The sequence below is a fragment of the Garra rufa genome, chromosome 18 (genome assembly GCF_049309525.1).
Source record: "Garra rufa chromosome 18, GarRuf1.0, whole genome shotgun sequence".
Lineage (NCBI taxonomy): Eukaryota > Metazoa > Chordata > Actinopteri > Cypriniformes > Cyprinidae > Garra > Garra rufa.
In genome coordinates this window covers 35,669,245-35,685,181 of record NC_133378.1, presented here as the reverse complement: position 1 = coordinate 35,685,181, position 15,937 = coordinate 35,669,245, and the positions used below count along the sequence as shown (strand labels likewise).

Here is a 15,937-nt window from a genome sequence, read left to right as displayed (position 1 = left end):
AGATTAATACACATCACTGTATAATATTATTTTTAGCATATAATTGTTAAATATGAACAAAATATTATATATGAAAAGTACAAAATACAAAGTACAAAACCTACAGTATATAAACATTTATTTTATTTAAATAAATAAAAAAATATCCAAAATAATTATTTAATAAAACATTATTAGATCTGAAATTATTAAATATGATAACATTATATTTATACAAAGATGTTGAAAATATTTTTCCTAAAAATATAATAATAATAATAATAATAATAATAATAATAATAATAAATCATCACTTTTAGAAATAAAATTAATAAATCTGAAATTGATTGTTTATATAAACTGAAAATAAAATATAATATAATAATCAAACCTGTATAAAACATGCATTTTATTACAACTTTACAGCAAGTTACACTATAATGCTAAAAATGTATCTGAAATAATTGTATAATAATATAATATTCTAGATATGAAATCATTAATTATTTTAACAATTTGAAATTAAATACAAAGTAATGTAATGATCAAATATGAATATATATTGTCATTTATTAAAACGTGGCAGTAATTTACACTACAGTGACGCTGAAAAAGATGTATCCTAAATAATAAAAATAATAAATTATTGTAGATAAAAATTAAATATGAAAACAATTATACTTATACAAATTGAATACAAAATTTTCCCAAATAAAGATCAAAACAGGATAAAACATGTATTTAATTAAAAACTTGCAGTAAGTTAGATATTAAATTATTAAGTATGAAAACAACTACATTTATACAAATTGAATACATAATGATCAAACCTGAATATAACTTGTTGGTTTTCTTTTGTTGTTGTTTTTTGTTTTTTATTAAAACGTTGCGGTATGGTTCAAAATTATGTTGAAAAATGTGTATCCTTAATAATAATTATATAATAATAAATCATTTTTAAATACAAAATTATTAAATATAAAAACAATTATATTTATATTAATTGAATACAATTTGATCAAAAGAGGAAAAACGTCTTAAAATTTCGCATGGTTACACCGTATGACATTTAAAATGTGTATCATAAAATAACTTAATAGGCTAATATATTATATCATATTTTAATTATAAGATATGAAATTATAAAATATGAAAACATCTATGTTTATACAAATTGAGAACTATAACTATATACCTACATAATTGAATACTACAACACTGCTCAAACTTTGATAAAACATGTACTTTATTAAAAATTTTCAGTAAGTTAAAAAATATGCACCCGAAATATTTTTTTTCCCAAACAGATAATATTTATGATAAGATAAGTGCTGCTCATGCATCTATTGACACCGGCCGGATAAGATTTACGCTTTAACGCCTAAACAAAGGAGTTATCCGAGCGCACCGGCATGAGCCCCACATGGCGCGACTGCGCATGCTCAATGCCGGACAGACCGGTGTCCAGTCAGTCTCAGACACTCTGATCAGATGCGTTTGCCTCATATGCTCCAGTCCCGTTAGTTACATTCTGTTTGCCTTCGCGTTATAATTGCCAAACCTGCGGGGTTGATGTGTTTAAACGCACGCTGTAGATTTAAATCCAGACATTTATTTACGCGCATATTTTACCTGGGCTGCACCGCACCTGATGTCGGCATAGGCACACGCTCGCAAGGTAAGACTGTGGCAAGAGTGTATCTTTCTGTATCAGTACCAGACTTCAAAATAGACATATTTGGACTTGGAAATGTGCATGCATTTCAATGCAAATGACAGTTTACTGCAAAATGTCAGATCCAGTTAAATCGCTTTAACGGAGATTAGCCATGTTCCCTAACGGAATCATTCAGTAGCGCTTGTTGAAAGCCTGTGCGTTTCTCTTTAGGTTTAAATTAACGGAGTTAGAGCTTGATATAGGAGAATATTTGAAAGGTGAAACACCTTTTTCATGTTGCTACTAGTTCTTTAGCAAACCATGTATCCTGATCTAAGGAAACTGTAAGGTTCTTGATAAGAAGTTACTTTAAGAAGCGATTTCTACCTGATGCAAACTCTTAAAACAACTTCTACTGGTGTAACCTGATGCAATCAGATTAATAAACAATATATTATGTATTAATTAGGCATAGTAATAGCAGCATCAAAGTCATGGATTTGATTCCTAGGGAAAGAACTGATAAAATGTAAATGTGTACTTTAATGCCATGTTACAAAACATCTGCTAAGTGCATAAATGCAAATAAAAACCAATTTTCAATATTAGGACGATACATTTTTACAGGGTGAATTCAACTTGATTTTATTCTGTGCATGTTTATTTTATTCTTCGTCTAACTTCATAGTATATGCTTAGTTTGTTTGCTCATATCAATTGACTGTCACAGATCTATGGACAGTTGCAACTTATGTTTTTTTTTTTTTGTTTGTTTGTTTCTGGGAAAGTTTTAGACCTCAGTCGCTTGTAGTTAGAGCATCTGGTGGTGATAACCTTCATGGCGATCATCCCTCTGAGTGCTGCGGCCTCAGATGTGGGTCGATGGGCATTTGTACTTACACTTTAAGCTCGTAGATCAAAAGGAATTAAAGCCTGACTGACAAATGCTGGTGAAACCTGCTGACACACGCGCACGGAGGCTTTTGTCTTCAGCGGGGATGCACAGGAACTTTGCACTGCGCGCCGACATGTTTATTTTACCAGAGCTACATCTCTTCCGTTTTATAGTGCAAAATCATCTATGCCTATACCATCTTTGCACATGTTAAGTGGCCTCAAAACACATTTGCATACTCGGTCTACACTTTAAATTGTCTGAACATTATTGCATTAGATAAAAAATATCAATATATATATAGAACGACATACATTCTCAGAAAAAAGGCCCAAATGCTGTTGTTGGGGGCAGTACTATTTTGAGTAAAAGTACAAATATGTACCATTAATATGCACCTTTAAAGTACATATATGCATCCTTTAGGGGTCAAATAAGGTACAAATGTGTACCTTTTGAAAGGTTACCACCTCAGTAGCAGCTTTTTTGCACCTTTTTTCTCGAGAGTGTATTGAGGAAACCAAGGCTAGTGCTATTTCTCTGTGTAGGTTTCTTTTTGTCAAATTCTATATGCACAAACTTTAAAGTCATAAGTAAAAAACATCTATTGAACATTTCCAATGTTACTGTCCAGAAAAAAAGGTTTATTTAACACAATAGCTGGGCATTCTGTGACACTATATGGGGTACAAACGGCCATTAAACAGCCAATTATTGACTTTTCAGCTGCATGTAAAACAACTAAGAAATGCAAAAACATTTCTTAAAAGAGCAAAAATATGCACCCGTTAGGGTCAAAAAAGGTACAGATGTGACCTTTTGAAAGGCACCCCAGTGGTAGCTTTTGGACCTTTTTTTGTCTTCTGAGACTGTATTGAGGAACCCAGGGCTAGTGATATTTGTCTGTGTAGGTTTATTTTTTCCAAATTCTATATGCACAAACTTTAAAGTCATAAGTAAAACAAATCTGCTGAACATTTCAGATGTAAATGGACAGAAAAAAAGGTTTAACACAGCTACAGGGCATGGTGTCACACAATATGGGGTACAAACTGCCATTAAACAGCCAATTATTGACTTTTCAGCTGTAAAACAAGAAAGAAATGCAAAAACATTTCTTAAAAGAGCAAAAATATGCACCCGTTAGGGTCAAATAAGGTACAGATGTGATCTTTTGAAAGGCACCCCAGTAGGAGCTTTTGTACCTTTTTTTGTCTTCTGAGACTGTATTGAGGAACCCAGGGCTAGTGATATTTGTCTGTGTAGGTTTATTTTTTCCAAATTTTATTTGCACAAACTTTAAAGTCATAAGTAAAAACTAATATTAAACATTTCCAATGTTATTGTCCAGAAAAAAAAGGTTTATTTAACACAATAGCTGGGCATGCTGTGACACTATATGGGGTACAAACTGCCATTAAACAGCCAATTATTGACTTTTAAACTATAAAACAAGAAAGAAATGCAAGAACAATTCTTAAAAGAGCAATAATATGCACCCGTTTGTGGCATATAAGGTACACATGTGTACCTTTTAAAAGGGTACCATCCCGGTGATAGCTTTTGTTTTTTTCTTCCGAGAGTGTATTGAGGAAACCAGGGCTAGTGATATTTTTCTGTGTAGGCTTATTTTTTCCAAATTATACATGCACAAACTTTAAAGTCATAAGTAAAAATATATATTAAACATTTCCAATGTTATTGTCCAGAAAAAAAAGGTTAATTTAAAACAGCTACAGGGCATGTTGTCAAACTATATGGGGTACAAACTGCCATTAAACAGCCAATTGTTGAATTTTTAGCTGTAAAACAAGAATAAAATGCAAAAACAATTCCTAAAAGAGCAAAAATATACACCCATTAAGAGCAAATAAGGTACAAATGTGTACCTTTTGAAAGGTTACCACCCCAGTGATAGCTTTTGTAGCTTTTTTCTTCTGAGAGTGTATTGAGGAAACCAGGGCTAGTGATATTTTTTCTGTGTAGGTTTATTTTTTTCCAAATTCTATATGCACAAACTTCTATTAAACAGCCAATTACTGACTTTTTAGCTGTAAAACAATTAAGAAATATAAGAAAAGACAAAAATATAAAAATATTGTGTAAAAGAACAACATGACAGCTTGCCTCAATATAAATAAGATGACCTGAACCAACCTGAAAAACACTCTTGTCCTGAGAACACAGTTCAACCTTTAGTTAAAATCTGCCTTTGTTATATAGTTAACTCTTATCTGAATGCAGTCTAGTGTGTTTTTATTATGTACACTTGTTAGATTTAGCAAAATTAAGATATCGGGATTTTAGTTTAGAAGACAGAAATCATTTAAAAAATAAAAATTAAGTTTTTAATTATAAACAAGCTTATAAAACACTGAGCACACATATATATTTTTGACTAAAAAGCTTATATTTATTGGTACTTTGTGACAACTAGCCCTGGTCTCCCCTATACTGAAAATCAAGATGCAATTATTGCATGACTTTATGTTTGTTTGCAGTCAATGTAACATATTGAATGTGATGAATTACATTGGTGTCAAAAAGCCGACTTCATAGATCCACTTAAAAATAACCAAAACACCAGCTGATTCCAAGACATTGAGCAAAAAGGATGAAAATGCAACGATACTGAGATTTTAAAGTGTGCAAATATTTTTTGGGGAACACTACATACAGGCATATGCATAATTAGCGTTAATTTGTGACTATTTTCTCCCACAAAGCTCTTAAAGATTTCACTCAAGTTTAACCTGATGTAACCCCTACAGATAGTATTTTTAGCAAAGCTTATTCTCTCCCTGCTTTGCTTGTAAATTTTACCCTTTTGCTTGTGTGTTATATTCAGGACCGTATGCAGCTGTCCTGTTTTCCTTCTGTTTGCCTCAGTGCAAAATGATAGGGCCGCTAAATAATGCACAGGTGTCAGCAGAGCCGTGGAAGACAGGCTGATTATGTAATGACACTGGTGGACTGTGACTTATATTAATTCTGCTTACCTGGCACTCAGGTGTGGAATGTGTTCAGTTGCAATTTGCTGCGTTGAAATTGTGACACTCAGTCATAGACTTACAGTACTCTTCTGTTCATGTTGGTGCATTAAATCTGGAAAAAACACAAAATGATATCTTTTAGCGTGCTGTTACCTACATCCTACATTTGAGCTCAGTTGTTGTGTAACAGAATCTCATTACAGTACATTTATGTGGCACAATGTGACGAGCAATCAAAATCTAATGTCTTGTGAAATGATCATCGTATTGGTCTGACCGACTGTCCTGAAGGAATTCATTTCATATTATGCAAGGAAACGTCTAAGACGAGCTTCTATTCTGTTTGTTCCTTCACAGGATAATCATCTTAGAACTAGAGCCATGGAGACAGTCATTCACTTTATGAATGACTCTGTAGAGTTTTATAAATGGAGCCTTACCATAGCAGGTGAGAATCTTTTTACATTTGTATGTTTTTATATAGTTTAAGTATAAAATATTTAATTGGGTTTAATGTGTTTAAATCTCAGATAAGCGCGTGGAGGAATGGCCGATGATGTCATCTCCGCTCCCCACCTTGGGGATCAGTGTTCTCTACCTACTCTTCCTCTGGGCCGGACCCCTTTACATGCAGAACCGGGAGCCTTTTCAGCTCAGAAAAACCCTCATTGTGTACAACTTCAGCATGGTGCTGCTTAATTTCTACATCTGCAAAGAGGTCTGTTGATCTTCTTTGTGTCAATATATTTGAACCAATCAGGGGCCTCAACCAACAGAGTTGCATGGAAGTATCATGGCAACAGAAAGTACTATTGGTGTGATATGTTTGTCAAATGGTAGTATCCTAAATACAGTAGTATTACAACATTGTTGAATGTACAGTAAAATGATCTGCATTGTGCATTAACTTGCATGGTTTTCCTACTTAACACTGTAAAAGACTGAAATCACTGTCCTGATTTTTCTGTTGCAAAAAAAAAAGTAATTTACTAAAAGTAATTTACAAAATTGTTCGAAAAAGTATTTTCAGATTTAAAAAAATATTTTTTAGATTTTTGCTAACTAAAATTAAATTGAACTACATATACATATATATATATATATATATATATATATATATATATATATATATATATATATATATATATATGCAATATAATTTTGCCATTGAAAGGTTTATATTTATTTGTGCTTGAAGTGCTCACTGTGTGCAAAAATAGTAATACAGTGATTTCAGCCCAACATGTGTAATATTGTACAATAGACAGACTGCAGACAGGTCACAGACATTTGGCACTAGATTACAGATTCTATTAAAAATTGTGACATATTTGACTTCTAACACAGAGAGTTGTGTTGCTTGCTCTGGTGCTTATTTTGAAAGTCGAATTCTTACATGCAACAACAAAAAATGCTATGAATGGACTTAGGGAATAAACTGTGCCAAATTAATCTTTTGTGAACATTAAAGGAGGAGTTCACTTTCAGAACAAAAATTTACTCACCCCCTTGTCATCCAAGATGTTCATATTTTTCTTTCTTCAGTCGTAAAGAACTTAAGTTTTTGAGGAAAACATTTCAGGATTTCTCTCCATATAATGGATTTCTATGGTGCCCCTGAGTTTGAACTTCCAAAATGCAGCTTCAAAGGGCTCTAAATTATACCAGTCGAGGAAGAAGGGTCTTATCTAGCCAAAGAATCGGTTATTTTCTAAAAGAAAATTGCAATTTATTTAGGTTTATTTATTTAGGTAACTTCAAAATCGCCCTACATCGCTGTTTTACCTTTTTTGTACAGGACGTTGGATCTTCTTTGCATGTTCACTTTGTAAATACTGGGTCGAAATTTCTGCAGTGATGTAGGACAATTTTGAAGTTGGAGGAGAAAATGAGATGAGAGTTTTTCGAACTACTGTCTACTTTTAAGAACTGTCTTGAATCGAAATACACAGTTCACGCAGAGCTAGACAAGACAAGCGTGTAAAAACAAAAAAAAGTGTACTATTTTTTTTTTTAGAAAATAACCAATCATTTCGCTAGATAAGACCCTTCCTCAGCTGGGAGAGCCCTTTAAAACTGCATTAAAACTGGTTTTTCGAAGTTCAAACTCGGGGGCACCATAGAAGTCCACTATATGAAGAGAAATCCTGAAATATTTTCTTCAAAAAACAATTTCTTTACGACTGAAGATAGAAAGACATGAACATCTTGGATGACAAGGGGGTTTGTGCATTATCTGTAAATTTATGTTCTGGAAGTGAACTACTCCTTTAACAGTTTCTTGAGTGCAAATGAATAATAATGAATAATATGATTTTCCCTGTAGCTGCTTCTGGGCTCCAGAGCGGCCGGATACAGCTACCTCTGCCAGCCCGTGAACTACTCCAATGATGTTAATGAAGTCAGGGTAAGAAATACACTATCTTCCCTTAAACAAGTTTACTTGAATGAGGGTGTACCATAGACTCATAGTCTGCTATTGTTTTTATGAAAAGCTAATTATATATAGACTATCCCAATCAAAACACATCCAGATTTAAGCCATGATCTTGTAGCACTCTGAAGGTATTTACCAGCTGTAAGAAACAGGGAGAAAGTTGAGTAGAGCTTTCTGAGAGCGAGGCTTTACTGTAATCAGGAGGCCGGAATGCAGAATACCTGGATTCGCTTTCACTGACGTCGGTTAGAGTTCCCTCATGCTGTCTTGGCATGCATCCTCACCCTCATTGGCAGGCTTGGTTTCCCTGGTGACGTGAGGACAGTGATGAGGTCAGGAGTCTCCCCACCTGTAGGCCACACCTCCATTCTCATGGTTCTTGCTACCAATATACTTAAAGAACAAATTAATTGAATTTCAATACAAACTGATCAAGGCTTTAATAGTTATAGGAATTCACAGAAAGAAAGAAAGAAAGAAAGAAAGAACTGATCCAAATAAAACGACTGACAGATAGACAGATAGATAGACATATCTATCTGGACCAAAAATTTGATTTGTCACTTTGACCTGACCATGTTGTTACATACCTTTCTATCAAAGTTATCTGACATTATAAAGATTAGTCAGCAGCTACTTGCACTAAGTGTAAATAGCAATAGAGGCTTTTTATCCTCTGCGCCACTGTAGCTAACAATAAATATCAATCTTTTGTAGTGTTGACTATCCCAATCACACAATGGTGGTTGAAGTTAGTGTAAATAGCTTCTGTCAACAAGGAGTGCTATTTGCACTTAGTGTAAATAGACACTGCGTAAAGGTTAATTTGTTCTGACATGGTTTATCTCTTGAGTTCTTGTCATACTTTATTACCATTTCCTAAACTATAGCGATTAAACTGATAATGTGAGAAATGTTGAAGGTGTCTGAATAAATTTTGGTTTGACTGTGATTAATTTGTGATTATCAAGATGAATTTGTTCTGACACAGTTTAACTCAGAGTTCTTGAGATAGATAGATAGATAGATAGATGAGTGGAAAGAAAGAAAGAAACAGAGAGAGAAAGAAAGAAAGATCATAGAGAAATTGATGGAACAAATGATAGACTGATTGACAGAAGGATACATGGATGGATGGATGGATGGAAAGAAAGAAAGAAAGAAAGATAGAAAGAAAGAAAGAAAGAAAGAAAGAAAGAAAGAAAGAAATAAAGAAAGAAAGAAAGAACTGATCAGATAGATAGATAGATAGATTTCAGTCACTGATACTGTGGTGTTTCTGCAGATAGCGTCGGCCCTGTGGTGGTACTACATCTCTAAGGGGGTGGAGTTTCTAGACACAGTGTTCTTCATCATGAGGAAGAAGTTTAATCAGGTCAGCTTCCTGCACGTCTATCACCACTGCACAATGTTCATCCTGTGGTGGATCGGCATCAAGTGGGTTCCTGGCGGACAATGTGAGTGGAAACACACACACACACACACACACACACACACACACACACACACACACACACACACACACACACACCTACCTATTGATTTAGCAGACCTAAACACACCTCTATTGTTGTCAAATTAAGCCACTAGTGATTATTATAGACTAGACCAACGCCTAAGCCTGAAGTCCTAAAGCTAACATAAGGCTAAGCCTATATTAAGCCTAACCCCAAAATGAGGCCAAAATATATTGTATAAATGAACATTTTAAAGTCTGTTCTAAAGTCCGTTTATCATTTGGACGTCATGTTTTTGTGTTTTTCAAGCTTTAATCAAAAGCTACTTAAAGGGGTAGTTTACCCAAAAATGAAAATTCTCTCATTACTTGAAGGTGGGGTTCTATTCGCTAATGACTTCCATAGTATTTTTTTTCTCCATACTATGGAATTCAATGAGGACCAAGATTTTTCTAAAATATCTTCTTTTCTGTTTAACAGAACAAAAAAACTCATACAGGTTTGAAACAATTTAAGGTTGAGTGTATGATGACAATTCTCATGTTTGGGTGAACTAACCCTTTGATTTGCAACCAAAGTATACATTTTATGAGTTTAAGAGAAATTAAGTTGTAGATTAGCAATGTAGAGGTTGCGAACCATTTTCAAGAACTCCACTTTATAATTGTTGTGCATTTTGAGGCTTGAACAAGAAAAGAACCAAAAACAAGAAGGATGAGGAGATCTCAGGAAAGAGGTAAAGGGTTAGCAGAGCTTAGGGGGATGTGGAAGGGGTCAAAGGGTTTGGAAGGGTACAGATGGTGAGGAGGTTAATAAGGAGGAAAGGGTGAACAAAGGATAATGTTCTGAAATGGGTGACTGGATGTTGTAATCTGGTGTCTGAACAAATGTTGGTCTCACTTCCAGGACATTTCATATTCAGTGCTTGATGTTTAATAGTGTTCGCTGAAGCAATAAAGCATGAACCGAATGGCATCATAAAGCAATTTGCTTCATTCATGAAACTGGAGCTGAAGTGATCTGTGACTTATAAAAATTTCCACATGAATGTGAAACAGCCCCATTGTCCCAAAAATAACACCATGATCTTACCATTTCTTAACAATCCTAAAACTCAAACAATATTTTGCTGGACCAACATATTTTTGATGTTATATCCAACTAAATTTCCTTCCCTCTTCACAGCTTTCTTTGGCGCTACGATTAACTCAGGCATTCATGTGCTGATGTACGGCTACTACGGCTTGGCAGCGTTTGGACCAAAGATCCAGAAGTACCTGTGGTGGAAGAAATACCTCACTATTATTCAGATGGTAAATAAACACTTTACATCCCTCTTGATCATCTACCAAACTGAATTGGATTGCTTATTAGTTCAAGGAACTAAGCCATTTTCAGCCATGGAATTAAAAAGTAAAAAGTTAATTGTGACTTTTTCTCTCAAAGTTATGACTTTTTAGAATTCTTTTCTCTTTTTTTATTTAAGGTAATTGTGACTTTTTATCTCAAGATACGTAGAATAAAGAGTTTTTTCTTGCAATTGATATTTTACATCTCACAGTTCAGATTTCTCATCTCAGAATTACGAGTTCATATTTTGCCATTTTGACTTTTTTCCTCAGAATTGCTCATTTATATCTCGCATTTGACTTTACATTTAGCAATTCTGAGAAAAGTTAGAATTGTGAGATAAAATGTCACAATTACCTTTAAAAAAAATTTAATTTCGTGGCAGATTTCATACAAAAAATTACATTTCCAATAAAAGTAAATCTAGGTAAATAAGGTATATAAGCTGAGGAAGGATTTAAAAATGATCTGTAATGATTCTGGAATGTAATCATCAGCTATAATTACTATTATATGCATTATTTTAATAAATTAAGTATTCATTCTCTCTTAAATACAATTCTTGAGTCTGTAAATGTACAATCTGGTGATTTAATGTCATGAGTCAACTACAGTGTAAATTAGGGCTGGTTAAAAAAAATAAATTGATTTCTTGATTTTAATTGATTCTCATTCTCAAATATATGCACCATAAAACATTTATTATAATTTTTACTCTTCTTCAGTGTTTAATTTGTTTAAATAAATCTGTCAAGTTTTTATGACTGTGACCATTTAAATGTTTATATTTTTTGTCTTGAAAATTTTTTGAATGTACTGTACTTGATATATTTATAACTATAAACTGAATCTGTAATCGAATCAAAATGCATCACAAGCTTGTGAATCAGAATTGAATCATGAAATTTGTGTCAAAACCCCATTTTTATGGTTTGCCGAATCAAAATAGCCAACTACTTTGAGTCGTTTAGCTATCATCGGATGAAGAATAGACAGTTTTGAACTTGTTTTTACCACAAAATCACATGCTTTTTTACATAAACAGGAACTTGGCTAATTCTCTTGAATGTTTTTATTTAGTATAAGCAGCCAGCTTTCTTGACACTGTTGAATCCTGAAAGACTGAGCCCTTAAACTAAAAAAATTGGCATGTACTGTACCTGACATATATAAATATATATCAAATCAGAAATCGAATCAAAATGAATCACAAGCTTGTGAATCAGAACAGAATCCATCGACACGTGAAATTTGTGTCAAAACCCAGCCCTAGTGTAAATAGTTAATCCAGAATCAGAATCAGAATGAGCTTTATTGCCAAGTATGCTTGCGCATACAAGGAATTTGTTTCAGTGTTATTAGCTTCCAGTACACAGAGACGCACAGCCAATAAAAATAAGAGAATAAGAAAAATTACACATATGTAAGCATAAATAGACCAAAAATAAAAATAGAAAATAATAATAATAATTTGTAAAAAAATAAATTGACAAATAAATATGTATGTACAGTTGTGCTATAGGTGATAGGATGGAATGCAGGGATGTGTTAGGGTGGAGGTGGTAGCATTAGATGTCAGATTATTCCACACATTTTTGGACAATGGGAGGAACATTTGAGATCCATTTGAGATCCATTTAATCCAGTTACAGTTGTGTCCATTTTACTTTTTTTAAATAATTAAGAACCAACATGTTTATTTAAAGAAAATCTTACAGAATCTTAGGCCATTTACCAAATAATTGAAAAATATTCAATGGCTGAATACGGTGAATCACTGTGCATAAACTATTGAGGTAATTTTGTTACAGTATCTCAACTTTAAAGTAGTTCACTTCCAAAATAAAAATCTACTCACCCCCTTGTCATCCAAGATGTTCGTCTTTCTGTTTTCAATCGTAAAGAAATTATGTTTTTTGAGGAAAATATTTCAGGATTTCTCTCCATGTAGTGGATTTCTACGGTGCCCGTGAGTTTGAACTTCGAAAAACCAGTTTAAATGCAGTTTCAAAGAGCTCTTAACGATCCCAGCTGAGAAGGTAGGGTCTTATCTAGCAAAACAATTGGTTATTTTCTTAAAAATGTACTTTTTAAACTCAAATGCTTGACTTGTCTAGCTCTGCATGAACTCTGTGTATTCCTGTTCAAGACTGTTAGGGTAGGTCGAAAAACTCTCATCGCATTTTCTCCTCCAACTTCAAAATAGTCCTAAATCGCTGCAGAAGTACCGACCCAGTGTTTACAAAGTGAACAGAAGATCAAACGCCCTTTAAAAAAAAAAGGTAATACAGCGATGTAGGGCAATTTTGAATTTACAGGAGAAAATTCACTAACTGTCATGTATATAAATTACAATTTTTATCTATTTTTTTTTTAGAAAATAACAGATCGTTTCGCTAGATAAGACCCTTCTTCCTCGGCTGGGATCATTTAGAGCCTTTTAAAGCTGCATTTAAACTGCATGTTGGAAGTTCAAACTCAGGGGCACCATAGAGGTCCACTATATGGAGAGAAATCCTGAAATGTTTTCCTCAAAAAACACAAGTTATTTATGACTGAGGAAAGAAAGACATGAACATCTTGGATGACAAGGGAGTGAGTAAATTATCTGTAAATTTTTGTTCGGGAAGTGAACTGCTCCGTTAAGTTTTTCGAGACTACTTGAAGCACTCAAAGAAGTCTTCACAAGTGATAGTTTGTAATAAGTTGCAGATTTTCTTTTACATACTTGTTTTCTTGTGTCCAGATCCAGTTCCACGTCACCATTGGCCATGCCGCTCATTCTCTCTACACGGGCTGTCCATTCCCGGCCTGGATGCAGTGGGCTCTGATTGGCTACGCCGTCACGTTCATCATTCTGTTCGCCAATTTCTACTACCAGACCTACCGCCGCCAGCCACGCCTCAAGTCTACCAAATCTGCCGTTAACGGCGTCTCCAATGGCACCAGCAAGGCACCGGAGGTCACGGAAAATGGAAAGAAACAAAAGAAAGTTAAAGGAAAGCATGATTAAAAAAGAAACACTGAGTCACATGGGTTTCAAAAATACCCATGTAATCTCAACTGCTACAGACTGTTTGGTAATTCTGAAAACAAATGGTCTTTTTATTGTTAACTTGCTGACTGTATTTCAAACTAGGGACATTTCCAACACAACCAATCTTGTGTGAAATTACTGTCTCAGTCATCTCCTTTGAGATGTTTAGGCTACTTGTGACAGTTTTATAATCGGAAATGTCCCTAATGGTTTACCGAATCAGAATAGCCAACTACTTCGAGTCGTTTAGTTATCGTCGGGGGGTAAATAGACAGTTTTGAATTCGTTTTTACCACAAAATCACACGCTTTTTCACATAAACAGGAACTTAGCTAATTCTCTTGAATGTTTTTATTTAGCATAAGCAGCTGGTGAAAGATTCTTACATAAATTGTTCAGCTGGACGCTTCACTTCCTCTGGTCTCGATGGCAGCCAGCTTTCTTGGCACTGTTGAATCCTGAAAATTATATGGATTTAATAGTCATTCGAGATGCAAGTCTAAATCACTTCCATAAAACATTAGGATAATCCCACAATCCCACTTTCTGTTTTTATTTTTATTTATTTTTTTACAGTTATTACTATTGTCTGTTAAAATCTTTATTTGTAGTGAAACAGTGGTGTTTAAGGGTTCAGGTGACTGTTATTACAAATAGGCGATTACTAAAGTGGCAATGTACATTTGGTGGGTTTATACTCTTGCATTAGATAATGTCAACATTTTAAATGAATTTCCTGTACAAAACAAGTTCCTGAGATTTGCGTGCAGTAATGATGGCGTCATGGCTATATACTCAGGTAGTTTCACATGTAAAATTAGACACATATACTGCATAAACACACACACTGGTGTCCTTAATGTTCAGGTATGTATATTCCTCTCTGTTGCTTTGTGCATGTAGCTTTTTATTAAATTTTTGCAAGTCATATTGTATTACAGTTACATTCATTTTGCTTTTTGTTCCCTTTTATGAAAAAAAGTTCCCTGTGTTAATAGAAAAAGAAGGTAGGCAAAATGTTTAAAAACGGCTATATATTTTCTGTATGAATACTCTTAAATTCACACAGGAAGTACACAGGCTGTGTTTGTGATCTGTACATTGTGTACAACAGATTCTTACATATGTCAATGTTCCTGTTATATTAAACAATATTAAACCAGTTGATACAGAACTGAATGAAATAAACAGGATGTCAGCCTCATTTTATGTCTTCCCTCAATCTCTTTAATGTGTGTTTGCTAATTTCTTATAATTGACTTTGTTTCTTTTGTTTTGTTTCTAGTTCAAGCATTAAGCCTGTTTCTCAAATGGAATAAAATAATTTTTAAAAAGTAATTGCAACTTTTTCTCCCACAATTCAGCCTTTGTTCCTTACAATTCTATGAGAAAGAGTGAGAAATGTAAAAAAAAATAAAGACAAAATTGTAAGGTATAAACTCATGTCAGAATTGTGAGACATAAACACAAAATTCTGTCTTTTTTCAGTTCATAAACTCATTTTTTTTTTTGCAATTCCAAGTTTACATCTCACAAATCTGACTTTCCTCTGAATTTATATCTGACAATTTTCTGAATAAATCTGAATTGAGAGACATAAACTCATTATAAATTGTGAGAGTAAAAGTCACAATTACCTTTCTGTTTATTTAATCTAATTTTATTTTTATTCCATGGTGGAAACAGGCTTTTTTACTGTTACTGTAGTTCATACTTAGATTTGAAGAATTACTGCCCAAGGATGGTGTGAAAAATGATAATTATAACTTGTGTTTTCATAATCACTATAATTTTATAACGAACACAGAGGAACAATATCATTGGAATCACTTTCAGAATTAAGTTTTTCCAGTTTATGAATGATTAAAACATTGACATTGATAAAAACAAAAACATTGGGCCAATCAGAATCAATACGATATTAACAAGCTGGAGTATTTTGACGCAACAAGCAATAAAGGTAGGTCTTTAGACTTTAAGTAGTTCACTTTCAGAACAAAAATGTACAGATAATGTACTCAGGAAATTAAGGAAACCAAGGAAATTATGTTTTTTGAGGAGAACATTTCAGGATTTCTCTCCATATAATGGATTTCTATGGTGCTCCCGAGCTTGAATTTACAAAATGCAGC

General features: G+C 33.6%; 1 protein-coding gene across 1 annotated transcript; it reads left to right on the top strand.

The window, feature by feature from the left end:
* Positions 1-1,425: 1,425 nt before the first annotated feature.
* elovl4b (ELOVL fatty acid elongase 4b) lies at positions 1,426-15,009 on the top strand. The gene is made up of 7 exons (XM_073822600.1): positions 1,426-1,657; positions 5,882-5,972; positions 6,055-6,242; positions 7,851-7,931; positions 9,247-9,418; positions 10,604-10,731; positions 13,515-15,009. Exons 2-7 carry the CDS (start codon positions 5,906-5,908, stop codon positions 13,779-13,781), a joined length of 903 nt encoding a protein of 300 aa, XP_073678701.1. The 5' UTR covers positions 1,426-1,657; positions 5,882-5,905; the 3' UTR covers positions 13,782-15,009.
* The last annotated feature ends 928 nt before the right edge of the window (positions 15,010-15,937 follow it).

Excerpts from the sequence above, each read along its gene's own strand:
- elovl4b (XM_073822600.1), top strand. The coding sequence starts at position 5,906 with ATGGAGACAGTCATTCACTTTATGAATGACTCTGTAGAGTTTTATAAA. Across the intron at positions 5,973-6,054 it reads ATGGAGCCTTACCATAGCAG|ATAAGCGCGTGGAGGAATGG; the intron begins GTGAGAATCTTT and ends TTTAAATCTCAG. Across the intron at positions 7,932-9,246 it reads ATGATGTTAATGAAGTCAGG|ATAGCGTCGGCCCTGTGGTG; the intron begins GTAAGAAATACA and ends GTGTTTCTGCAG.